General features: G+C 42.8%; 1 protein-coding gene across 1 annotated transcript in view; it reads left to right on the top strand.

Annotated features, from left to right (window-relative positions):
- The window catches only part of ACAN (aggrecan), a 43,379-nt gene extending 18,098 nt beyond the window's left edge, over nt 1-25,281 (top strand). Inside the window, 7 exon segments of the mRNA XM_078151143.1 lie at nt 1,537-5,514; nt 15,326-15,439; nt 19,053-19,211; nt 19,768-19,850; nt 20,823-20,967; nt 23,682-23,864; nt 24,891-25,281. Of these exon segments, the coding sequence (XP_078007269.1) occupies nt 1,537-5,514; nt 15,326-15,439; nt 19,053-19,211; nt 19,768-19,850; nt 20,823-20,967; nt 23,682-23,864; nt 24,891-24,967 (4,739 nt within the window). The 3' untranslated portion in view covers nt 24,968-25,281.
- Nucleotides 25,282-26,466: the final 1,185 nt, after the last annotated feature.

The following is a 26,466-nucleotide window of genomic DNA, read 5'->3' as shown; positions in this document are numbered from 1 at the left end:
GCAGGACCAAGGGGAAGAGGGTTATATGGATAGAGTCTGACCTATGCTACTCTTGACTTGAAAGTGAGAAGTTAGTACCAGATTATTGAAAGTCTTTAGGGTCCCAAAATTCCACAATTTTCCTTTTCTTTCTCTTCCTCCCCACCTTCCTCCCTAGTAAAAATTTCCATTCATCAAGGACAATTTTAGCCAATAGTTGTTCTGATGAAAACATTTGATCCTGCAGTGTGAATGATCAAGAGATTTAACCAGTCTCAAGACTACTTGTATCCCCAAAGAGTTATTGCCACAGGAATCTTCAATTACTAGAATATGAGAGAGAGAGAGAGAGAGATTTTTGAGCAAAGGACCATCTGGGGTCCCTTAATTGCTTACCGATTCCAGGAAATGGTTCTGTCCCATATCTGCCATAATTAGTTCATCACGGGACAAATTACATAAAGGCATCATCAAAGGCTCTTTGAGAACAGGTATCCTGTGGCATCTCTCTTTGTATTCCCAGTATTAGGACGATAACTTATACACAGTAGCTACTGAATAACTGTTGGGTGAATTAAATATATATTGTAGCACTATATCTAATCCAGTTGACATTTATTAAGTGCCTACTATGTGCCAGGCACTGGCACTCTCTAAATATTGTGTACAGGAGTCATCACAAAGAGACAGATTGACAGACATACAGACAGAAAGATAAGAGAGACAGGAAGAGCCCCATATTCCCATAGGGGCTCAGTAAAAACAGAGTCACTGCTGGAAGTGAAAATACAGGTGGATCTAGACTGCATTTGAAGCTACTAATGGAAAATGACTAGAAGGATCTGTGGAATGATTAAGTTTATGAGTCTGAATCAGTTCATTTAAATGTCTTTGCCTCAGTCTCCCTACCCATAAAATAATACCTACTCCTAAGGTGAGAAGAAAGAACATACCTGTGAAAATACTTTTGAATATGGTATTAATAGCATAAGTTTATAGTAATAGTGTTGCTAGTCAAAGTCATAAAATATGAGAAGTACAAAGGGCCTTACAGATCACTTCTAGTGTCCTTACCACCACCACCACCATTTTGAAAAAACTAAGGCTCTCAGAGATTGAGTGGCTTGCACAAGGACACAGAGTGAGTTAGCGTCAGTGGTAGGTCACCTTTACTCCTCCCAGGGATGTTGTAAGTCTTTAGTTCAAGAATACTTAACCTTTTTCCTATCACAGACACCTTTAGCTGTCTGTTGAAGTATGTGGACCCCTTCTCAGAACAATGTTTTAAACATATATAAAGTAAAATACATAGGAAGGATGCTAATTGTATTGAAATACAGTTATCAAAATATTTTCCTTTTTTATAAGAGTTCACAGACCCTCTGAATTGTTTAGGTGTCCATAGACCCCAGTTTAAGAATCCCAACATCAGTATACAGCGAGTAATGCAAAGAAAATGGTGACAATGGGCCCAGGCTTCTAGATGTGAAGGGCCATTGGGTCCTATCAGTGCTTGTCAATAAAATCTTGTCTTTTTTTTTTCCTTTTCTCCTTCAGCAAGTCCTTCATCTTGGCCTCTCACTAGTGCTGTTCCAGAAGAAAGTACTGGAGAGCCTTCTTTCAGTGGAGTAACTTCAGCCTCTGGTGAAGCATCTGGTATTCCAGTTGTGGGACTTCCAGATGTGAGTGGCATTGGGGAGCCATCAGCCTCTGGAGAGCCATCTGGTGTTCCAGATGTGAGTGGCACCGGGGAACCATCAGTCTTTGGAGAGCCATCTGGCATTCCAGATGTGAGTGGCATTGGGGAACCATCAGCCTCTGGAGAGCCATCTGGTGTTCCAGATGTGAGCGCCAGTGGGGAACCATCAGCCTCTGGAGAGCCATCTGGTGTTCCAGATGTAGGAGTTCCAGATGTGAGTGGCACGGGGGAACCATCAGTCTTTGGAGAGCCATCTGGTGTTCCAGATGTAGGAGTTCCAGATGTGAGTGGCACTGGCGAACCATCCGTGTTTGGAGAGCCATCTGGTATTCCAGATGTGAGCGCCAGTGGGGAACCATCAGCCTCTGGAGAGCCATCTGGTGTTCCAGATGTAGGAGTTCCAGATGTGAGCAGCACTGGCGAACCATCAGTGTTTGGAGAGCCATCTGGTATTCCAGATATGAGCGCCAGCGGGGAACCATCAGCCTCTGGAGAGCCATCTGGTGTTCCAGATGTAGGAGTTCCAGATGTGAGTGGCACCGGCGAACCATCAGTGTTTGGAGAGCCATCTGGTATTCCAGATGTGAGTGCCAGCGGGGAACCATCAGCCTCTGGAGAGCCATCTGGTGTTCCAGATGTAGGAGTTCCAGATGTGAGTGGCACTGGTGAACCATCAGTGTTTGGAGAGCCATCTGGTGTTCCAGATGTGAGAGGCACTGAGGAACCATCAGCATCTGGAGAGCCATCTGGTGTTCCAGATGCAGGAGTTCCAGATGTGAGTGGCACCGCCGAACCATCAGTGTTTGGAGAGCCATCTGGTATTCCAGATGTGAGTGCCAGTGGGGAACCATCAGCTTCTGGAGAGCCATCTGGTGTTCCAGATGTGAGAGGCACTGAGGAACCATCAGCCTCTGGAGAGCCATCTGGTGTTCCAGATGTAGGAGTTCCAGATGTGAGTGGCACTGGCGAGCCATCTGGTGTTCCAGCTGTTGGCACTCTGGATGTGAGTGGCAGTGGGGAACCATCGGCTTCTGGAGAACCAGTCACTGTTACAGGTGTTGGAATTCCAGATGTGAGTGGAAGTGGGGAGCTGTCAGCCTCTGGGGAGCCATCTGGTGTCCCAAGTGTTGGAGTTCCAGATGTGAGTGGCACCGGGGAACCATCAGTCTTTGGAGAGCCATCTGGTATTCCAGATGTGAGTGGCACTGGGGAATCATCAGCTTCTGGAGAACCATCTGGTATTACAGATGAGAGTGGAGACTTCATTGCTAGTGGAGAAGCTTCAGGAGAGTTTGAAACAAGTGGGCAGCCCTCTGAGGGTAGTGTAAGTGGATTGCCTTCTGGTGGCCTGGATTTCAGTGGCCTTTCATCTGGAGAGGGCTCTGGGTTACCTGAGGAGAGTGGATCAGCTTCAGGGGAAACAGATATAAGTGGCTGGTCTATCCCTACTGAAGTAAGTGGACTGCCTTCAGGAGATGACTTAGTTGGGTCTGCTTCTGAACATTTGGACCTAGGGGGACTGCCTTCTGGAACTCTAGGGAGTGGTCAAACTCCAGAAACAAGTGGCTTGCCATCTGGATTTAGTGGTGAGCACTCTGGGGTGGACTTTGGAAGTGGCCTCTCATCTGGACTGCCTGATTTAAGTGGATTTCCATCCGGGTTCCCAACTGTCTCTCTTGTTGATACTACTTTGGTGGAAGTGGTCACAGCAACCACTGCCAGTCAATTGGAAGGGAAAGGAACCATTGGAATTAGCGGTCAAGGAGAAATATCTGGGCTGCCATCTGGAGAGTGGGACATTAGCGGAGGAGCTAGTGGACTACCTTCAGGAACTGAGCTCAGTGGACAAGCATCAGGATTGCCTGATACCAGTGGGGAAACATCTGGAATATTTGGAATAAGTGGGCAGGCATCTGGAATTCCCGAAGCCAGTGGAGAAACATCAGGACTATTTGAGGTCAGTGGGCATGCATCTGGAACTCCTGAGGCCAGTGGAGAAACATCTGGAATATTTGGGATCAGTGGACAGGCATCTGGCTTCCCTGATGCCAGTGGAGAGACATCAGGGATTTTTGACTTAACTCAGAAGCCATCTGAAGTACCCCCTCTCAGTGGTCAACCCTCTGGATTACCCGATGTCAGTGGAGAAATATCTGGAGTATTTGAGCCCAGTGGAGAGCCTTCTGGTATAACAGATATCAGTGGGGAGACATCTGGAGTATTATTTGGCAGTGGGCAACCATTTGGAGAAACTGATCTCAGTGGAGCAACATCTGGAGTATTTGATATCAGTGGGCAACCATCTGGAGTTCCTGGGTTCAGTGGTGACACATCTGGAATCTCTGATCTGAGTGGGGTGGGTGATCTTAGTGGTTTGATTTCTGGGACTGTAAGTGGCAGTGGTGAATCTACCAGTGTTACATTTGTTGATACTGGTTTTGTTGAAGTCACCCCAACTACATTCAGGGAAAAAGAAGAAGGTTTAGGCTCTGTGGAAATAAGCGGCTTTCCTTCTGGGGAGGCAGATCTATCAGGTAACTTCTCTGGAATTGTAGACTTCAGTGGACAATCTTCTGGAATCGTAGAATCCAGTGGCCTTGCTTCAGGTGCCCCAGAATTTAGTGGCCTGCCAAGTGGATCGGTGGAGTTCAGTGGAGAACCTTCAGGAGCAGGGATTGGAAGTGGCCTGCCATCTGGAGAATATGACAGCAGTGGACTTTCATCTGGTTTTCCCACAGTATCTCTCATGGATAGAACTTTGGTTGAATCTGCAACCCCAACTCCAACAGCAGAAGAGGCAGCAGAAGGACCTTCTGGGGTTTTAGAAATTGGTGGAACTCCTTCGGGAGAAACAGAAGCCTCTGGGGAAATATCTGGAAGTGTGGATCTCAGTGGGTCACAGCCAGGGTTGATAGAGACCAGTGGAGAGTCATCAAGCATACCATCTTTCAGTGGTGACTTTTCAGGGGTCACTGATGTAAGTGGAGAATCATCAGCAGTCACCAGCAGCAGTGGAGAGGCCTTGGGATTTCCAGAAGTCACTTTGATTACCACAGATTTCGTGGAAGCAGTTACTAAACCAACGGTTTCGCAGGAACTTGGTGAAGGATCTACCGTGACACTCCCTTATTTTGTTGAGTCCAGTGGGGAATCCTCTGTTGCTGGTGAGTTCAGTGGAATGTCAACAACCCATGAAACTGAGGTAGGGGCATCAGCAGTTCCCGAGGTGAGTGGTGAGTTATCAGCATATCCTGAGGCATCTGCAGTTCCTGACGTAAGTGGCACAACATCCGCATTTTATGAAACTGACCATGGCATGTCTTCATCATCGAATGGAAGTGGAGAAACATCTACTTTCCAGGAAGTGACCAGTGAACCATCCTCCACACCTGACCTGAGTGGAGACTCATCAGCCTTTCATGGGATCTCTGAGGAAACATCTGCCACACATGATATTAGTGGAGAGACATCCAGCACCCAAGATGTGGACTTAGAAACATCATCTGTGCCTCTGGCTAGTGGTGAATTCCCTGTGAGTCTTGAAGACAGGACCGAAGCCAGTGGGGAAGCTTTTGGACTCCCAACTCTGCCTCTGCCAGATGTTTCAGGTGAAACCTCTTTGCCAGACAGAGTCATCAGCACCAGTGCTTCAGAGACTGAATTCAGGCATCAAACCCAGAGCCCTGAAGAGGCTCAAACAGAAATTGAGTCTTCTAGTCCCATAGTATCAGGGGAAGAGACTGAAAGAGCTGGAACAGTCCCTTCCCCTACAGACACTTCCACTGCATCTCAAGCTTCCTCAGACAAGAGAGAACAATCAGAATCCACAACTGAAGGTATGGTTATTTTTTCTGACTTCAAATATAGTGAATGTGTGAAAGGGGGGAGGGGAAGCTGTTCATAATAAAGAGATAGACTTGGATTATCTGTATTCAAAACACAGAAAGAAAATGAGATCATTAGAAATGATGTAGTAGACCCCTCCAGTAGGTATAAAAAAAGTGGTTTCTAATCAGTTTGCCTTCTTTACTTCTTCTGGGCTCTTTCTACCTCTCCTTTGTTTCTCAAGTGTCTTTTTCAAAGTCCCACAGAGCCCACACAAAATCAGTGGGATTCAACATCTAACAAAGCAAAGCTGGGCAGAAACATATTGACCCAAAACAAGTGTACTGAGAACTCCAGAGACCGCAGCTCCCTTATCTGAGAGGTCAATCAGGCTGCCCGAGTGGCTGCCCAAAGAGGCAAGATAATCTGGTTGATCTGCTCTTCCCCTGCTGGTTACAGCCACCCCTAGGTCATGTGCTGAAGAGCCATGTGGAGCTGGGACCTGCCAGGAGAGGGAGGGAAGTGTCATCTGTCTATGCCCCCCTGGGTATATGGGCAATCGCTGTGACATAGGTAAGCTCCTTCTTTAGCCTAAATGGGGGAGGGCTGGTAGACTCCTCCAGCTTCAGAAGAGGAGTCTGCATTCACCATTTAGCCCTAGTTTGGTTTACCTGGACATAATAAGAGAAATCCAGTGTATAGCATAAACAAATTGAGGCAGTGAACATAAATATAAATCCATTATCCAGTGCTGATGCTCCCATGGTTCTCTTCAGCAGATCCAACAGCAGGAGCCAAAGCAGATATTAAGTTTCCAAGTCTTCTTCTGGAGTAATTGGAAAATAAGCAGAAATAGAGAAAATTCCCAGGAACACCTCTCAATCCCAATTTCAGGGTTAGATTTGGGGTATGAATTCTATCTACTGTATCAATGCAAGGGTTGGTTAAACTGGTATGGCACATATGGTATTCAATCAATCAACCAGCAAGTATTTTTAAGTGTTTACCACATGTCAAGCACGATGCTAGATGTTGGAGATAAAATGAAACCATTCCTGACCTTAAAGAGTTTACATTTTATCAGGAGACATGATATGAACACATATTAGTTGGTACAAAATCAATACAAGGTAATTGGAGGATTAGAGGCAGTAATGGTCAGGGAAGATCTCATGGCACTTGGGATGAGTTTAAAGAGAGCTAAGGATTCTAAAAGACGAAGGTGGAGAAGGAGTACATTTGAGGTATGAAGGGCCCGCCTGTGCAAAAGGATGGCCATGGGAGATAGACTGTCATGTGGAGGAAAAATAAGGCCAATCTGGACCATAGTACACAAAGGGGAGTCATATAGAATAGGGTTGGAAAAGTAGGTTAAAGTCGAGTAGTAAATCAATCAGCAAGCATTTATTAAGTTCTTATCAGAAACTATGCCAGGTGCTGGGGACCTTTTTTTATTGTAGGAAAAACCAAACACAGTTGTTGCACTCAAGGAGCATACATTCTTATGAATGAGAAAACATGTATAAATGGAAACATACAAGATACATACTGAGAAGATGGATGATAAGTATATAGTGCTAGCAGCTGGAAGAACTGGGATATACTCATGGATATAGGTTCTGTAGAGTCCAGTATCCCTATGAACCCAAGTAGAAATGAGAAAGATAGTTGGTTTCCTACACCCCTTTGCCCAACACAGTGAACACCTGAGAAGGGAAGGCCCATAATCTAATATTACATGTGTGCTAAACATTTACTACTATATTGAATGAATTTTCCTCAAACTACAAGCAGAGCAGCTGGGCTGCTTTTCCTGGGAGGCAAGAGGTGGAAAGGGGGCCAGGAAGTGGCCAGGATAGCTCCTCCAACTTGGGATAGTAAGAAAAAAAAATGAGTTGATCAGAGTCCAACCTCTGATTCTCTAGCATCACATCCAAGTAACAACTCCTAAACAGCCCTGTTTCTATCCCACTGTTGTATACAGTGTTGTTGTCATTGTTTTTAAACCAACGCACCTTCCTTTTAAGCAACATCTATGAATGCTTCTAAGCAATAGCATTATTTAGGTATACATGATCTAAAGAAAGAAGAGATGCTCCATGACCCTCCCTGCAAAGTTCAAAATTCATCATCATGGATACAGCATGGGGTACTGGGAAAAAAATGCTGGACCTGGAGTCAGAAGACCTGAGGTCAAATGCTGTCTATTCTATTTACCGTGTAACCATAGGCAAGCCAATTCACTTCTCAGCCCTAGTTTGCTCAGCTGCTGAGAGAGGGGGTGAAACCAGCTGACCTCTAAGGACCCTTCCAGGTACAAATCTATGATCTTATGAATCCATTGTTACTGATGGTTTACAGATGTCCCGAGTCTATCTGGGTAAGTCAATCTCAGAAAAGCTGGGGTCTCTGCCTCTGTAGCAGAGCTCTCATCTGTTTTGCCTCATTCAATTAGTAGAAGGAATGCAGAGTTATGGAAGGAAAAATCAAAAGAAAACTAAGCACACAATGTATAATATGTATATTTGCCCTCCAATATCATAGACATATGCAATAAGGTATATTGTGCTTTTATATATATGTATATATTCAAACTAACATCTTTATTACATATTATATAGGTATATACTATATAATAAATACACTGTATATAGCATATATACAGGAAATATATATGTATATATAAACAGAAGTTGGAATATATAGTGCATATAGTAAAAATAGTTCTTTTCCTAACTGTGGTGATAACATGATACTGTACATCCCTAAACCCTTTCCCCATTCCAGAAGAATCATTTGTATGGGGGTGGGAAGAGTTTATTCCCAGGATGATTTTCAGACCAACTGCAATGTGATTAATTTTTTGAGCAACAAATGATGACTTTTACAAACAAAATTAATTTCCTTACTACAAAAGTGTCAGCATTTCTGTGGGGGACTGGTGACCCCAGGGATGGGATTGACTCCTCCTTGGCATACGCCTTGAAATCTCCACAGCTGCCTCCCATTTGGAGGGAAGAAGCCATGAAATGTATTTTCTGGGAGTTCAGAGAGCAGATCTCTGTGTTTTCCAGCATTCTGGGGCTAGGATTGAAAGCTGCTGATGGCTGGACTGAGGATAAGAGAGCCAGCCCTGAATAAGGATGAGTTCTGTTTTCAAACATCTCAATCCTGAAGAATTTTTCAGGGCATTTTTCCAGAGTCCCTTCCATAAAACTCACCATTGAGTGGTAGGACAGAGAAAAACCAAGAAAGTTAACTCAGAGGTTAATGTTTTGCTGTACTAAAGAGATGACATGACACAGCCTAATTTCCCCTCCTGTTCACCCTGGGTTACTCGGAAGTTCCTTAGGCTTAAGAGAACAAAATCAATCTTATGAAAACCAGAACTGACTTTCTGGATCAGAACAACAGGCTCTGTCCTTTCAGCACCTTCTGATACTCAATAACTCTGTCTCCAGTCTGATACTTAATACTAAAATACTAATAGAAAAAAGAAGTCACAGACATCTCTCTCTGGCTGCTTCAGCAGGACTGATGTCCTTGAGCAGCAAGCCAGCCTGAAAGGGGAAGATTGGTGTTAAGTGGACCTTACCTAATTTACCATAGGCTCTTCTTATTCAGCACTGGCTAAGCATTTTATGTTTCCACAGGGCTTTCTGACTTATTCCTCAAACATCCCCATGAGGTAGATGTTATCTAGAGTTACTCTGTAGCTGAGTTGAGCAGAAGAGAGGGGCTCAGTAATTTACCCAGCATCACACAATGAGTAAGTGAGTGATGGAGTCAGAACCAGAATGTATGTCTTAATCCACTTAGCCCAAGGTGCTAATGGGAGCTCCCAGATGAGTACTGAAAAACAGCTTCTGGTCTGAAAGAGCTGTCAGCCTGGCACCAGATTTGTGAAGCTTGGGGTTTTCTTAGAGGTAAAATGGTAAAGCCTCCCCTATTTTGGGCTAGCCTAACATAACACCAAAGGGGCTTGCACTAAGTCAGTGTTTTCTCTGTGAGCTAAAAATTCAGTCACTAGTTCAATTCTTGGGTCACTAGGTGGTACAGTGGATAGAGCACTAGGCCTGGAGTCAGGAAGACCTAAGTTCAAATCTGGCCTCAGACACTTACTAGCTGTGTGACCCTGAGCAAGTCATTTAACCCTGTTTGCCTCAGTTCCTCATCTATAAAATGAATTGGAGAAGGACATGGCAAATCACTCCAGTACCTTTGCCATAAAACAAAAATGGGATCATGAAGAATCAGACACGACTGAAATGACTGAACAACGACAACAAAAAAAGTTTAGTTCTGCTCTAGGGGAGCCATAGGGCTTCTGTACCATTAAAGCTAGCACACTGCATCACACTTGGAGGTGCTTACTAAGTGCTGGATGGAGGATAGATAGGAAGGCAGAAAAGAAAAGCAGGAAGGAGTGAAGGAAGGGCTCTAAGTAACTTTCCTGTCCTTAAGATGATTCATCATTTACTCACTTGTCATTGCCTTTGCAAAGGCAGGTCCTGAACAGAAGAAGGAACTTTTAACTTGGATTTCTATTCATCATTCAAAATAGGGCCAAAGATCCAGGCTGTTTTCAAAGACATAGTATTCATCTTACTGCAATATTTGAATAACTAAAGAAACATCTCACATAGTTCTGGGGGTCTGAGGTTGTAATTAGTCCTAAGAGAAAGGACTTGACAATTATCTTCATCTTGTTTAGCAAGTATTCCCTAAACAAGTCCTTGATAAATTATTAATCAGCATTTTTGACACTGCAATAAACATCCATTTAATGAATTCTCTGATCCCTAAGTGATTAAAGGCAGAACTGTATGCACTAATCTAATCCATTTCAGAATCTTCCCCTCCATTGCTAACTAGCACCTGGGGGCATTAAAACTGAAACCAGATTTCGTATCTAATTTTCTGCTCACCAATGGAGCTGTTTGGGCTCCACTTAACTGGGTAGTTAAGAGGGCCATGAACATAAAACTTAATCAGTTTCTTTTTCTGTTAACTGCCAGATCTCACTTTCTAGCTCTCATGCTCTGAGCTTGAGATCTGGCATTTAAACTTTCCCCGGGGAAAGCTTATATTTCAAAGAAACTTTTCTCCCTGGGAGGGGAAATATTCTCCCTGGCATATTAAAATACTGCATTACCATTTGCATTGGTTTTGCAGAAAAGAAACACGTATTTTAAACTTCCAGTTGGGCTGAATTGTAGATGATCAATATGTTTTCACAATTGTGCAATAATTAGGCCTTACTAAGATAAGTGTATTTTTTTACATCATTGTTTAATTAGAGGCAAGAGGCCTGTCTGTACTGAATAGAGTGCTGGACTAGAACTCAGAAAAACCTGGGTTTGAACCGCCTCCACCTATACTCACCACTAAGTGATACTGGGTTAGTCACTCACATTCTGGGAGCCTCAGTTTCCTCATCCATGGTAATATCTCTAGAATCCATCTCATAGGAATATTGTGAAGCTTTAAATGAGCAGTCCGGTGGTGCAGTGGATCGAGCACTGGGCCTGCAGTCAGCAAGACCTGAGTTCAAATGTGACCTCAGACACTTACTAGCTGTGTGACCTTGGCAAGCCACTTAACCGCTTTTTGCCTCAGTTTCCTCATCTGTAAAATGGGAATAATAATTGCACCTACTTCCCAGAGCTATTGTGAGGACAAAATGAGATGATAATTGTTAAGCACTTGGCACAGTGCCTGGCATATAGTAAACACTATACAAATTTTAGCTATTATTATAGATAATGATAAGGCTTTAAATGAGGCTTTGTAAATTATAAAGAACTTTGTATTTTCAGTCATTCTCATGTCAAGTTGCTCCTATTCTTAATAGCCCTGATCAGATATACATAGCATGGGTACAATATTCTTCAAAACTTATCTATGAAGCCAAATAATTAATCTTGCTGTGCTCAGTTTGGAGAATTACCCCTGGCATCATTTATCTAGAATATGATAGGTAAAAAACACCTCCTACAGAACTTCCTTCAGCCCTTCTTATAGGTCAAATACCACCTCTTTCTGAGCTCAGAATAATTTTTCAACCTGTATTCTTGACATGGACAGACCACAGGGCAAGAACACTGGTCTGGGCATTCGGAGAAATGACAGTTTCAATGATGTCATGATGAAAACACCATTCCAAATCCCCTTCCATCTCTGCCTCTATTTCCCTGACCTTAACATAGGATTGCAAGATGAATTTTCCCTTTTGCTAGACAGCTTCTGTGAAAATGAATGAGATCTTAGCTTTAGGTACTTTGGATGAAGAGTTATTTGTCATTAATTAAAACCACTCCACTGAGAAGAGACAGGAAAAGAACCCTAAGCATTTTGACCCCTTCTGGATTGCCTAATCAATATTCACAAGATGTTTGTTACACTCCCACTGTGTACATCAGACATAAAATCATGAAATACCAGACTTTGAGTTCAATACAATGAGCCCTGAGATCTTCCTCCTCCACGTGCAACAGAGACCCAACCTCTAATGCCATTTCTTGAACCTCAACCACTTCGCTTTTGTACCTTTATAACATTTCTTTTCCACAATAGTTGTTTTGCATCCCCCTCCTCCATAGGACTCTCCCCATCTCCCAAAGTTGAGACATAGAATGGCCAAATCTCCATCCTGAGTCTTGTCTTGCTTGGAATTTTTCATCTCTCAGATTTTGGTGGAGCTAAATTCCTCACAGTTTCAGAAACTAAGAAGGATCCCAGACCTTCTGAGCCTATTTATCAGAGAGGAAGTAGATCGTGAAGAGAAAAAGGGAGCTTAAGATCTCACTTACTCCAGACCAGAGGAAGAGCTGACAACCTTTGGGAATCTGAGCTACCTTCCCCCCCACACCCAGTCCAGAGAAGAGAATGACTGCAGCTGACTGCAGCATAAACCAAGAATATATGACCTGATAAAGAGTCCCCTTCCCCTTATCTTCCTACTTCTAGGATGACCATGGAACATCTAGCTTCTGAGAATTCAGCATGTGATTTTGTTCATTGTAGTTTCCATCAGTCCAAGCATCTGCACTGGATCACATGCAATGCCCAATCCACTTAGATCAAATTTGGAGAATGGTCCCAGGGATTGATGACTTTGGGATGGAAGTGATGAGCTAAGTATTTCCTTTGTATAGCCCACCCTTTGTGAACACCTAGGGAGCTATCGTGTATGACCTCCCTTTGTGTCTCCCTCCCTCCTCCTTGACCTTAGGTTGGTTAGAAGTATCTGACCATGGCACCAACTTCTCTAATCAATCAATCCAGAGATCAACCTTATTCCCTGCTGAATACCCTGCTTTAGCTCCTGTTTTTGCTTTATTGCCATTGCCAACAGGGTGCTTTACCCTGACACATAACAGAAGCTAATGGACAAAGAATTTTTGCTTTCCTATTCAGGTGAGAGCCCTGCCCACCTTCACCTTCCACCTTGCAGACTGGCGTGACCTACTGTTGCTACTGCTGCTGCTGGGAATCCTAGTGTATGTTGGGATATCATAAGGCCCTCCATGCATTTTAGGATTTGCCTTTTTTTTCCTCTTTGGTTTTGTTATCTTTTTGGTTGGACGGAGTTTGAATCTTCAACTGGATGAATTTCAGCAGACTTAACTTGAGTCTATTAGTTTCTGACCTATTCTCTAATTTCCTTGATGATAAAGTATAAGAGAATTTAAGGATAAGAAAGGCTGGAGATGTTCAACCTGCAATCTAAGTGAGCTTACCTTCTAGCCCAAGAAGATGCCTCCTGTAGACCCAAAGCTAATGTCAGGAGCAAAAGGAAAGTTCTTTGATTGTCTCACCAGAGACTTGAGATTCTTGGCCTTTCCAAATAAGATTTTCATCTGGCTTTGACCTCCCTAAATTACTCAAGGAAAAGTCTAACACATTTCCCTCTGTACATTAGTACCAGTGGAGACCCAACACCTGGATCCTATTCCAACAGTAATGCTGCAGTCAAATGATGGATAAAAGAGCCAGACGGTGAGAGCAGCACCTTGTCATTCTGGAACTTTCCCCCAGGTCTCTTATTTAGAAGTCATGGTCCTTGTGTGGTGTCATGAGTCCAGGCACATGTGTGGCTCCCTCAAACCAGAAATAACCATGCACTCCAGTGATACCCTAAGAAGAAATGTGACAGCTTGTGACAATCATTCCACGACACCATGACGAAAGGGAAATGATGAAGCATATCCTTTTCCTCTCCAGCCTGGTAGGGAAAAGATAGATAGATACTCATCAGTCATAATGTCCCTGGACCAAACTGAATTCTTTGGGTATCTTCAGTTTTTGAGGTCAAATTCAGGTGACGGAGGAAAGAATTTTTGAGTTATTGTGGGGTGTCAAGGTGGAAGAGGATGACTCAGGGTTATTCAGTACTTATGTAGACCTTTGGCCGTGACAGTTTAATTTAGCAAAAGCCACTTGGAAAATTAATCATATTAACCCACCTGCCTGAAAAAAATGAGAAAAAATTTGTTGGTGGCATCATCTAGATATCAGAAGAACAGAAGAGCAGAAGAGTCTATTGGATGCAGAAGAAAGAGAAGGGAACTTGGAATATAATATCCCAGAACTCATCAGTTACCATACTTACTAAATAAAACTGGCAGGTAGGTGGCACAGTGGAGAGCACTGGTCCCGGATTCAGGAACACCTGAGTTCAAATTCATTCTCAGACACTTTTGTGTGGCCCTGGGCATGTCACTTAACCTCTGTTTGCCTCAGTTTCCTCATCTGTAAAATGAGATAGAGAAAAAAATGGCAAACCACTCTAGTATGTTTGCCAAGAAAAACCCAAATGGAGTCATGAAGAGTTGGACACAACTGAAAACAATTGAATAATAACAAGACTTAATAAAATTAGATCCTGAGGCATTCCATATGAGCTGACAAGCAACTAGTAAGGACAAAGCTTCTAGTTCTCCAGGCTATGATTAAAGTTGCGTCTCACTTGAGAAATCACCTTCTGGAATATTGAGCCTGAAGAAACCAACCTTGGAAGATTACTAGGAAGTCAAATAATTTTTCCCCTACTGTCCTTCCACCAAAGTCCCTAACAAAGTAGCTTCAGTAAGAGACCACTAAAGAGGAGAAGATAATTGCAACAGAAGGATGTCTTTTCTTTTACGTGAATGGCATCCACCAATATGTCCAACATTCAATGAGTAGACCATTAATCAGTTCTTAAAAAGACAGGTATCATCTTTGCAAACTTTTTTTTCACTGTCCCTGCTCTACAACTTTGCCCTCCTTCACTTATTTATAATTAAAAACTGGTCCAGAACTCCAGGATGAGTAGCCTACAGAAAGACCAAAGACCTTTATGGTCTAGTGGGAAATGGAATATGACAAGTGGTTTTCAAGAGCCTTTCCTGAGTGTGTTCTGCAGTAGTCTGGACTCTTGGTGAACCCTTTCTGGAAGTCAGAACAATTGCCTATTGGAACGTTAGGAAGATGCAACATCTTGGAGGAACTTTACCACTAACCCCATGCAAATCATTGGATGTATGTCAATATGACCTGGGACGAACTATGAAACATGACATTCCCTACAACTTCCTTCTCCTCCTGCCATCAGGATAGCATCTATTCTCAATCTCTTGGTATGGCAGTTAAAGCTTCAGTAGGAGCAGCAGCAGCAGCAGCAGCAGCAGCAACAACAGTCCTTAGGGTACCAAACCAATCCCTACCCAGTCCTCTCCACAAAGAGCAGGTCTTGCCCTGGATGAGCGGAGCAACGGGCCATCATCACATTGGATTTGTCTGCCAGAAGTCCTAATGGCAGCCCTTCATTTCTTACAGACATCGATGAATGCCACTCAAACCCCTGTCTGAATGGAGGTACCTGCGTGGATGGCATCGACTCTTTCACATGCTTATGCCTTCCCAGCTACGGAGGGGACCTGTGTAAGATCGGTACGGCCACCCCAGCTTCAGCTAATGTGACTAACCACCATATTCCTTGTTTCCTTCCTTTCTTCTCACCTCCCCCAAATGTTTCCTTTCTTCTCCTTGAGAATTTCCAATCTACCTTCTTACTCTAAGCAACAGCCTCTCCACTGAGGAAAGTCTTTATTTTCAGGTAGATGGGGCTGTGACCCATCACACCAGCCAAGCAACTGTTTTTGAGGAGGTGACTGAGATGCCTTGCTGCACAACTAGAAAATCCCCCTTTTGGATGTTAGCAAATATGACTGCAAAAGAGGATGTATGGGCCAACCTGCAATCTTGGAATCTGTGTCTATGTGGGATCTTTGGAGCACTAATCTTTCCCAGGACTTCCAACCACTCTGCTCTCCTAAAATTCGCCAGGACAGGAATGCATCAGGCTGAAGGGATGGTGCAAATTTCATTCATTTGTCTTGAAGGAAGTTTTGGGGTGGCAAGATTTGGCTTTCTCCCTGGTGACCCTGCATCTTCCTGGATGGAAATAATAATATTTATCCCTCTTGACATTCCCATGGGAACTTCCTTGGCCCTGGGAGTCACCATGTCACCAAGGCTGAGCTACCTCTCTCTTCTCTCAAGAAAACAAACAAACAAACAAACATATTTACCATCTTGGAGTCCCTCTGGTTTCTCAAGCATGAATGGGGAGTTAGGGCTATGCATGAATGGGGATAGCTGCATGATGCCTCCATCTCTGTAACTTCTGATGACAACAGTAACAGACATAGCTTTTGCCACTCGTTCAGCCTCTCTTTCTTTCTCCTTTGCCATCTTTCCTCTAATACAAGTGGATTTGGAAGCTCATGGAAGGAGACAGACCGACTGGTCAGAAAAGAGCCTGGTTTTAGATGGACACTGGCTAGGTTTCCTCTCCTAGGGCTTGCCAAAACCAGTGCTAATGCACTAAATGCTAAGTAACACTTGGGCTTTATGGACCTTCCCAGGTTCCTGACTGAGACTACCCACCTGGTTCATTTTCAGTGCCTTTCAATCTCTTCTCTCTAACTGGAAGTATCATAGACCTCCTGGACCTCAGAAAGCATCTCTTCTTGGAAAGAGCAGATCCTTGAGACCTACTAGCAATGTCCCATGGAGAGGTGGAAGAATGTAGTTGCATAGGACATTTTCTTTGAACTGTGCCAGCAGCTGTTGAGAGAGAGCATCAGAAAACTCCAAAAGGTCAGCTGAGACCCATTTAAGTCCCAAGATAGGCATTCCTTGTCCCACTATGTGAATATAGCATTGGGGAAGGAATGGGGATGGGGGCATGTGTTAACTACAACCCATGTCCCATGACACTTCCAACAGAATTCTTGATGGAATGTAATACTTCTGGAAGAAAATGCCTCAACCTTCCCCTAACTCTAGGACCCCAAGAATGGAATCTTACTTGAGAAGGGAAAGAAGAGCTTCAAGGACATTCTCCTCAAGGTTGCTTGGGTATTCACAACATCCCTTAAGGAAGAATGGCGAAATGGATGAGAGTGCATTCTGGAATACACATAAAAACAATACTTTTGACCTTAGAGGTGGGAGGAAGGTGAAATCTTTCAGAATGAGGCTAGGACAATGACAGACCTCTGTTCCCAAACAAAAATAGCAGATGGGGAATCAGATAAAGTTCAATTGATCTTCTTGGTCATGGCATCATAGAGCAAATCCCTCTAAGATTTCTGCCTCATCTTGACTCTGCTGTCCTCAATAGCAACTGTATTAACAAACCATCTCAGTTTAGACCTCATTGCTTCTCAGGTTTTACTTTGGCTTCCTCTTCTGGTTGCCCTGTCTCTCAGCCTTTTGAAGGTCCTCCTTCGTAGATTCTTCTCTCCATCCTTCCATGAGCTATTGCTCCCTCTTGCTTTGCTTAGCTAGTTTGAGCATCACCTCCTGAGCTGGGTGGGAAGGGATGGGTCAAGATGGTCAGTTGTCCAGGATCCAGCCAAACATCTTGGGGGAGTGGAATTGGTATCACCTTGGTCTCTGCTCTGGTGATATCCTCAGAACCTCATTTTGTCTCATGGTGAAAGAGGCAGCAGTAATGACAGGAATGAAGAGAGCAGCACAATGTGATGGAAAGACCACTGGACAAAAAAGGAGTGAGGAGAATTGTATGAAGTCCCAGCTCTGACACTATATGACTCTGGGCAAGTCACTTCATCTCAGTCTCAGTTTTTCCCCTGTAAAATAAAGAGCCTAAGGTTCTTTCCAGCTCTAAAATTTTACTATTCTCATTAATCCCCTTCATACTTCCTCTCTAGACTTACTACCACTCATAGACACCTCTCCTCTTGCCTTTGAATCTGCCATGGCCTCCATTTCCACCATTTCCACATTTCTTCCCTTTAGTTCTCCAGCTACCATTTTTTTTTCTGTTCTCTGCTCCCTTGGCAGGACAGGCAGGCCTTAGCCCACAAAGGCGGAAATCCAAAGAAATAAACTTGTACACACACTAGAAGAAGAAATTCTATTACCCCTAAACCCAGCATTCCCTTGGCTCAACCATTTCAATTGAGAGGGTGTTGGGGCTAAAATAAGAAATTGGTATTGGAAATACAAATAATAATTATAACAATCAAATCTCCTTGGCATATATCCCCTTGGTTAAATGAGGGAGCAGCATGATTTATAGCTTTCCCTAGATCCTATAATTTTCTATAAGCCTTTGTTCCTTTGTATTCCATATGGCCTCAGGGTCTGACCCTAGGATTGGTCAATGACTCAATCCTCTCTCCTTATCCCCTAATGCTGGGAACAAGGCCCAAGGGCCAACTGTCCTCAGTTTTGGGTATCCCTCATATAACATGCAGGTGGTAGACCCAAAGGCTGAATCTATTAAGGAACAAGCATTTTGAAAGCTCTGAACCCTATCTTCCCATGAGGCTATTTCATTTTTGCTTATAAAACCACTCACGATTTGGCTAGTTCCAGCTCTGTACCATATTATTTATTCCTCTATTGTCTTCAATCCTTTGCCCCTACCAACTTTATGTGCCCATCCAGAACTGTGGTACCTTGTAGCCTCTCTAAAATACTTCATCCTCTCCACCTGACTTCTAGCCTTTCTCTCTTCTCCACTTTTCAAATGAAAATCTGTTTTTGTTGAGAAAAAGATAAGGTTGGGAAGAGAATGTCCATCCTCTAGAACAGTGGTGTCAAATTCAAATAGTACATAAGGATCTTTTGGGCCATGTATTGACCTAGTTTTAAAATGTAATGTTACCTATGTATTATTGTATTTTAATTTATTTTGTTAAATATTTCCCAGTTACAATTTAATCTAGTTCAGGCTTCACTCAGGAGTGGACTGCAGCCATGTGTTTGATACCTGTACTCTAGAACTTGTCTCCAACAAAATAGATATTTCTAGGCCAATGGCAGTAATGCAGGGTCTCTAAAATCTCACAGCCAGAGCTCTAAGACTTCTGTGAGCAGGGCCCAGTCCTTTCCTGCTTAAGGCCACAGAATCCTTTGGCTAAGCCTCTCCTCTCACTTGGAGGCCTGTACTTGAGGTGGCCCAATCAAGACCAGGATATGAGCTCAACCTTGGGATGTCCCTTCTTGCCCTTGATGTTTATTTCAGACCAGGAGATTTGTGAAGAGGGCTGGACCAAATTCCAGGGACACTGTTACCGGCACTTCCCGGACCGGGAAACCTGGGTAGATGCCGAGAGCCGATGCCGACAGCACCAGTCTCATCTGAGCAGCATTGTCACACCTGAAGAGCAGGAGTTTGTCAACAGTGAGTGTAAAGGGGACCACCAACATGGGTAGTTAAGGGTAAAAAGCACAGTTGTTAAGTCTAAGAGTCATGGGCCTATTCTAGGGTGAAGGTAAAGTCTAGCTCCAATATCTAAAGTTGGTGTGCCACATCGTTTCAGTCAAGTCTTCTAAGTTGGACCACCTCGCATTCTAGGACACCCTACTATCATATTAACCCATCCCAAAAACAATATAGGTCACTCACATGTATTTTACCAACCTGTACCATCCTTAGAAAGTTGTTTAGTACCACCTGAGTATCTAAGGATTTGTTCTGTGAAGTTTGGATTCAGTCAAAGGACCTAGAAGCCACATGTGGCCTCAAGGCTGTAGGTTCTCCACCCCTGATCTAGGCACTCAGGCTTACACTCTTGGATGAGTCCCCCAGGACCAGGTTGACAAGGACCTGAAAGCGTAAAATGCCTGGCCTCCCCATTACACTTTTCCCACATCTCCATCTTCTCAGATTGGGTTATTATTTTTTAAATCAAACCTCCTCGGTGTGTCATACCCACCGATTCCACTTCTCTCCACAGACAATGCCCAAGACTACCAATGGATTGGACTCAATGACAGAACTATCGAAGGTGATTTCCGTTGGTCAGATGGACACCCCTTGGTGAGTTATGATACTCAAGCTAAAAAGAGAAGGGCTCAGAGTAATAATAACAAGAATTCACATTTAATATCGTCTCCCCCATTTTAGCTCCTTGGGAGCAGGGACTGTTTTTTGCTGCTCCTTTGAATCCCAAGCTTGTGCCTGGAACATACTAAATGCTTAATCAATGCTTATTGATTGATCAGTTAAAAAGCTTGAATAGAGATTCAACTTTGGGAAAGGATCATAGGAAAAGAAAGAAAGCAACACATATTTAAAGATCACTTACACTGTGTTTGGGCATTTTAGGAGATAAATAGAAGCCTAATACAGAGTTCCTACCCTCAAGATGCTTATCATCTAGTCAGAAAAACATGAAAAGGTAGTTTGTGAAACAATATAAATGCCAAGTGAGTGACAGAAATAAGAAGTATAATATGTCTTGAGTCAATAGCTGCTGGCTGGAATGATCATAGAAGGCTTCATAAAGGTAGTAGAACTTGAGCTAAGACTTCTAAGACAGGTAGGTATCAGAAAAGGGGAAGGAAGAATGTTCTCTACTAAAAAGAAAACCCCATAGAATCTTCTTTGGACTTTCTCATGGGTTCTAACCCACATTTCTAACATAATTTTCAGACCATTTCAGGCCAAACTGGAAAAATCAGATCACTTAGTTTCCCCCAAAAGAGAGAAAATGAAATGTCTTTTTGGCAGATTTTGTGAATTTTTATTGAATGTTTTAAGATCCTAAGGGTGGAAGGCCAAGGTTATATAATCAGAGAAGATCATTCTCCAGGGTACTAGGGACAATGCTGCCAGGTTCTAAGCAGCTTCTGCTCTAATGACAAAATAAGTTTCACTATATAAGGAGCAAGATGTAAAACATTTGGAGAAGGAAGGTGGAGGAAAGTCAAGACTGAGCACAGACAAAAGCAAATGGTCCATCCTTCTTCTTGCCCTCTGCTCACTTTCTGCCCCATATCCTGTCCCCAGCAATTTGAGAACTGGAGACCCAACCAACCAGACAACTTCTTTGCCACTGGGGAAGACTGCGTAGTGATGATCTGGCATGAGAAGGGTGAATGGAATGATGTCCCTTGCAACTATCACCTGCCGTTCACGTGTAAAAAGGGCACAGGTAAGCTAAGGCCATTGCCACAGCAAGCACTAAGAAACTTTTAGGGCTTACAGAGGAAAGAACACTGGTTCTGGAATCAGAAGACCTGGGCTCAAGTCCAAATTAAGACACTTGCTACCTGTGTGATTTGGGTGTGTCACCTCCCTATAAAATGAGACAGTTGCACTTAATGGCCTCTGTAATCCCTTTTAGTTCTAAACCTGTGATCCTACAATCCTATCACTGGAGGGATTTTCCCCAGTTGAATGGATGAAGATGATTCAAATAATGAGACAGTGTGTGTGTGTGTGTGTGTGTGTGTGTGTGTGTGTGTGTGTGTGTGTATGTATGAGAGAGAGCGATCCATAGATATAGATATATGTATAGGTAGATATATAGATATAAATATATAGCTATAGATCTATAGATAGATATATGTTGATATCTATCTATAGGTCTCTATCTATCCATCTATCTGTCTATCTATATGCCACTGACCTGGGAGACAAGAGACCTGGAATCTAGTTCACACTATGCCCCAAACTTGCTTTGTCACCATGGGCAAATGCTTAACTTTTCTGAGACCCAGATTGCATATGTGTGGTACAATGGAAAGAGCTCAAGATTCTGAATTCATTGGACTTGAGTTCAAATCTCATATTTGATGCTTACTACCTATGTGATTTTGTATATGTCACTTAACCTTTCTGGGACTCAGTTTCTTCATTTGTAAACTAAGGGGATTGAACTAGACAGCCTCTGGGTTCCTTTCCAGCTCTGTATCTATGATCTTCTGGCTATAATTTGAAAAGGGAGAAGCCCATGAGAATTTATTCATACTCTCCTAAATCCCAGAGGAATCCAGATAAAAATTCCACAATAAGGGATCTATTTGTTCAGACGCTCAGCTGCCAGGAACTCACCCAGGATTCTCTTCTGTTCTTAGGGCTAAGCCCCTCTTTGCACTGAACCAAATGCTGAAATAATATCCCTTTTTTTAAACTGCCTTCCAGGTGAAATGTTATCTCAGAGTCTGAATACAGGAGAACACTTTTGAGGGAGGCACTGGACTACCTATACTAAATCAAGAAATGTTTTCTGTTTTACCTACTCTGTGCCCGGCACTATCTAGCCAGGATTTTTTGAGGGAAATAGAGGTAGAAAATCTAGACTTTGATCTTGAAGATCTTATAATCAAGGAATTGGAAAAGTATATAAAGTAGCATCAGTATGGGATAAGGTCATGGAGGGCTTCAAAGAGGAGATGGGATTTGAACTGAGCCTGGAAGAAAATCAGACATGGATGAGCAGAGGGAGAGTCTGAAGGAAGAAATATCAGGTGAAAGAGATAAAGCAAGCAAAATGTCAGAGCCAGCAATGACTCACTTCACAAAAGATCCTAGAAGACTGGGCTGGTAGAGCTGGAAGGGGCCCAAGGGTTCACATAGTCCAGATCTCATTTTACAGATAAGAAAAATAAGGCCTAATGAGGTTAAGTGGCTTGCCTCTAGTCCCATAGATATTGTGTGCCTTTGATCTATTCTCTATCAACCTTCTCTGCATTCCTATACCCATCTCATGCCAGAAGTAGCTGTATTTTGGTGCAGTCCAAGATTAATCTGGAAGTCCTCATTAACCAGAGCTCTACCTAGAAGCCCTGAGCCCTTTCAAAAATATATTTGTTTAATTTGTAGAAATAAAAGCCATTCCTCAACTGATACATGGTAAAAGGATATGAACAGGAAGTTTTCAGATGAAATAACCGAAGCTATCTCTGGTCATATGAAAAAATGCTCTAAATCACTATTGTTCAGAGAAATGAAAATTAAAACAACTCTGAATTACCACCCCATACCTATCAGATTGGCTAATATGACAGAAAAGGAAAATGACAAATGTTGGAAGAGATGTGGGGGAAATGGGACACTAATACGCTCTTGGTGAAGTTGTGTAATAATTCAGTCATTCTGTAGAGCAATTTGGAAGTATGCCCAAAGGGCTATAAAACCGTGCATACCTTTTGATTCAGCAATACCACTACTAGGTCCACATCCCAAAAAGATAAAAAAATAAGAAGGAAAAGGACCTACATATACAAAAGTATTTATAGCAGGTCTTTATGTGGTGGCAAAGAATTGGAAATTGAGAGGATAGCCATCAATTGGGGAATGGCTGAACAAGTTGTTACATATGATTGTGATGGAATACTATGATGCTATAAGAAATGACAAGCAGGATGCTTTCAGAAAAACTTAGACTTACATGAACTGATGCAAAGTAAAATGACCAGAACCAGAACACTATATACAGTAATAGCAATATTGTATGATGCTGAACTGTGAATGACTTAGCTATTCTCAGCAATACAATGATCCAATGCAATTCTGAAGGACCTATGATGAAAAATGCTGCCCATCTCCAGAGAAAGAACTGATGGAGTCTGGATGCAGATCAAGCATACTTTTTCTTTACTTTCTTTATTTTTCTTATTTTTAAAAAAATATGTGTTTTCTCTCACAACATGACTAACATGGAAATATGTTTTGCATGACTACACATGTATATACAATTGCTTTCCTGCTCAATGAGGGGGAGGGGAAGGAGGGAGAGAATTTGGAACTCAAAAATTTTTCAAAATGAATGTTAAAATTATTTTTACATGTAATGGGGGAAAAAAATAAAATATTAAATTAAAATGTATATCTTTGCTTCAACACACCTTCTCAATTTTACAGTGGCTTGTGGAAACCCTCCTGCAGTTGAACATGCTAGGACCTTTGGACAGAAAAAGGATCGGTATGAAATCAACTCATTGGTCCGATACCAATGCAAGGAGGGCTTTGTCCAGCGCCATGTGCCCACAATCCGATGCCTACCTAGTGGAAACTGGGAAGAGCCACAGATAGCCTGCATAGACTGTAAGTACTGGCTGTTTCTGTTCACCCACTGCTTCCTTCCTCTCCCATGCTATCCTGGGAGGATATGATCAATGGATTAAACATAGAGAGTTAAGGATTTCAGCATAAGGCATCCTTCCTCCAGAATTTCTAGAATTTTACTTTTGAAAATGTCCCAATTCCTACTTAGAAAAAAATGGGAGTAGGGAGTCATAGAAAAATATGACTATAGAATTAGAGCTGGAAGGGGATCTTAGAGTTCATCTAGGCATACTAGGCGTACATGTTGTGTGCTTTTGATCTGTTCTCTATCATCCTTCTCTGCATTCCTTTACCCATCTCATCCCAGAAGTGGCTGTATTTTGGTGCAGTCCAAGATTAATCTGGAAGTCCTCATTAACCAGAGCTCTACTCAGAAGCCCTGAGCCCTTTTAAAAATATCTTTGCTTACTTTGTAGAAATAAGAGCCATTCCTCACCTGATGCATGGCAAAAGGATATGAACAGGAAGTTTTCAGATGAAATAACCAAAGCTATCTTTAGTCATATGAAAAAATGCTCTAAATCACGTGATATAAAACCCCTCATTTTATAAATGAGTAAACTGAGACCCAGACAGGATTAATGACTTGTACAAGGTTGTACCTGTAGTTAAGTGGGACCCAGATCCTGTGATTCCAATTCCAACATTCTTCTGCCAAGAATTTTCTTGGAATCCCAGCTGCCTTCTTGGCCCCAGGACCCGACAGATCCACAAAGCTGAACAGAATCATATCGGGAACATAGTATCTATGAGGGTGCTTACCATGAAAAACATACGTGACACAAAAGATAAAGGAGAGATTTTCTACATGTCTGTTAACTATGGCTGAGACCTGATAGGTCTGGTAGATTTCGGGGAAAAGCAAAGCCCAAAGATCTATCACCAAATAGAAACCAGGACCAAGCAGAATGAACTAGATGGAAGAGAACCACCAATGGGGTTAGAGTAGGCTCACCATGTCCTCCCTCTGCTGAATAATCACTATGTTCTCCTCCCATCCCACAGCGACCACCTATAAGAGACGACTACAAAGGCGGAACTCTCAGCCTCAGCGCAGCAACGTCCACAGCACAGCCCACTAGACAGGAAAATCCCCCCCAGAGAGCCAAAAAGGACAGAATGAGCTGACAGACCTTACGGAACTGACACTATTTCACGGAGTCATTGTCACCTTCTTGTTGCTTTCTGTCATATAAGGAATTACATTAAAAAGGAAAAAAACCCACATCATGTATATACCCACCCCCCAAAAATCATCCCCCAAAATACTTTGTTTTATTTTCTTTTCACAAAACACTAAAGCAAAAAAACTAGATTCCAGTCACATATTTTTCCCCACAGTCTGAGTTCAGATACTTTTCTTCAATTTCATGTTGTGCCTATTTCAGGGACCAGGGCAGGGATGGGGGGGAGGAGGGGACACGGGGAGGGGGTTAAATTAAATAAAGAAGATTATTTTTTGTTTCCTGATTTTATCCAAGAACAATGTAATTATTTGTTATTTAATCTCCAAGAAGGGCTAGCAGAGGGAGAGGGAAAGTGGGATCACGTGGATGTTCCAGAGCCAGAGGACTTGGAGAATGCTGAACTAGTATACTAGTGAACTGTAATTGAATGTATCAGAAGTGAAGGGGGTAGAAAGGGTAGGGGGTCTGTGATAAGGGGAGGGGGAAGAGGGAGGAAGGTGCATGGGGAGGGCAAGATGGAAGGAGAAGCTCAAAGGAGGATGGGTTCTGGGGCTGGTTCCACTCTATGACTAATTAGCTTCTCTGGCTTCCTCTCACCACCAATTTGCCGTCACAGCCAGTGTCACAGCAGGGTTGGGGGGCACTCCTGATCCAAGGTTCGAGCGTCACCCCCCGGGACCGTGCAGGCCACCATGGTTCCGTGCACCTATTTATATTTTTGAAAACTGACAATGATGATAATAAAAAAAAATTGGAAGAGTCCTTTTTTTTTCCCTTATATTTTAAGAAATGGCGCCGGAGAACTAAGGGCTTACTGAAGGGATATTTGGGGAAGTGGAAAGGCTTTTTGGCTAACTCTCCAAAGGTTATAAATCCTTTTTGCTCAAAGGAAACTTGGAACTAGGTATCTGTACAGCAGACAAGCTGCTATAAACCATATACAGTAAAACCTACTTCAGTTTATTCTTATCAAAATGATTTCTGTAGGACCATAGATTTAGAGCTAGAAGAGATATGAGAGGTCATCTCACCCACCCCCTGATGTTACAGACAAGAAAACTGAGGCTAACATGATGGAGTATGTATGTGTGGATATGCATATCTGTGTGTGTGTCTTCATGGATTCATAGTCAGGTCAAGAACTGGGCTTCATACAGTGCTCTGGAAACAGAATGTACTTAAGGAAGTTGGTTTATGCACTTGGAAGGGGTATATGGAAAGGATTAGACACTGAGAAGAAAATGGGGGAGAAATCACAGAGGAATATTTGGAGTGAATGGAGATCAGAATTTGAATCCATCCTTTACTTTTGATTTCTGGGGCCCACAGAAGGTAAGTGGGGGAGAGCAGAGAGGACCCTTCAGTTGGTCTTAGAAATCCTCAGGCCTGAGTCT

This window comes from Phascolarctos cinereus, unplaced genomic scaffold, assembly GCF_003287225.1.
Source record: "Phascolarctos cinereus isolate Bilbo 61053 unplaced genomic scaffold, phaCin_HiC Scaffold_3;HRSCAF=262, whole genome shotgun sequence".
Classification (NCBI taxonomy): domain Eukaryota; kingdom Metazoa; phylum Chordata; class Mammalia; order Diprotodontia; family Phascolarctidae; genus Phascolarctos; species Phascolarctos cinereus.
The sequence above is the reverse complement of the archived record's forward strand: the minus strand, read 5'-3'. Positions and strand labels throughout refer to the sequence as shown.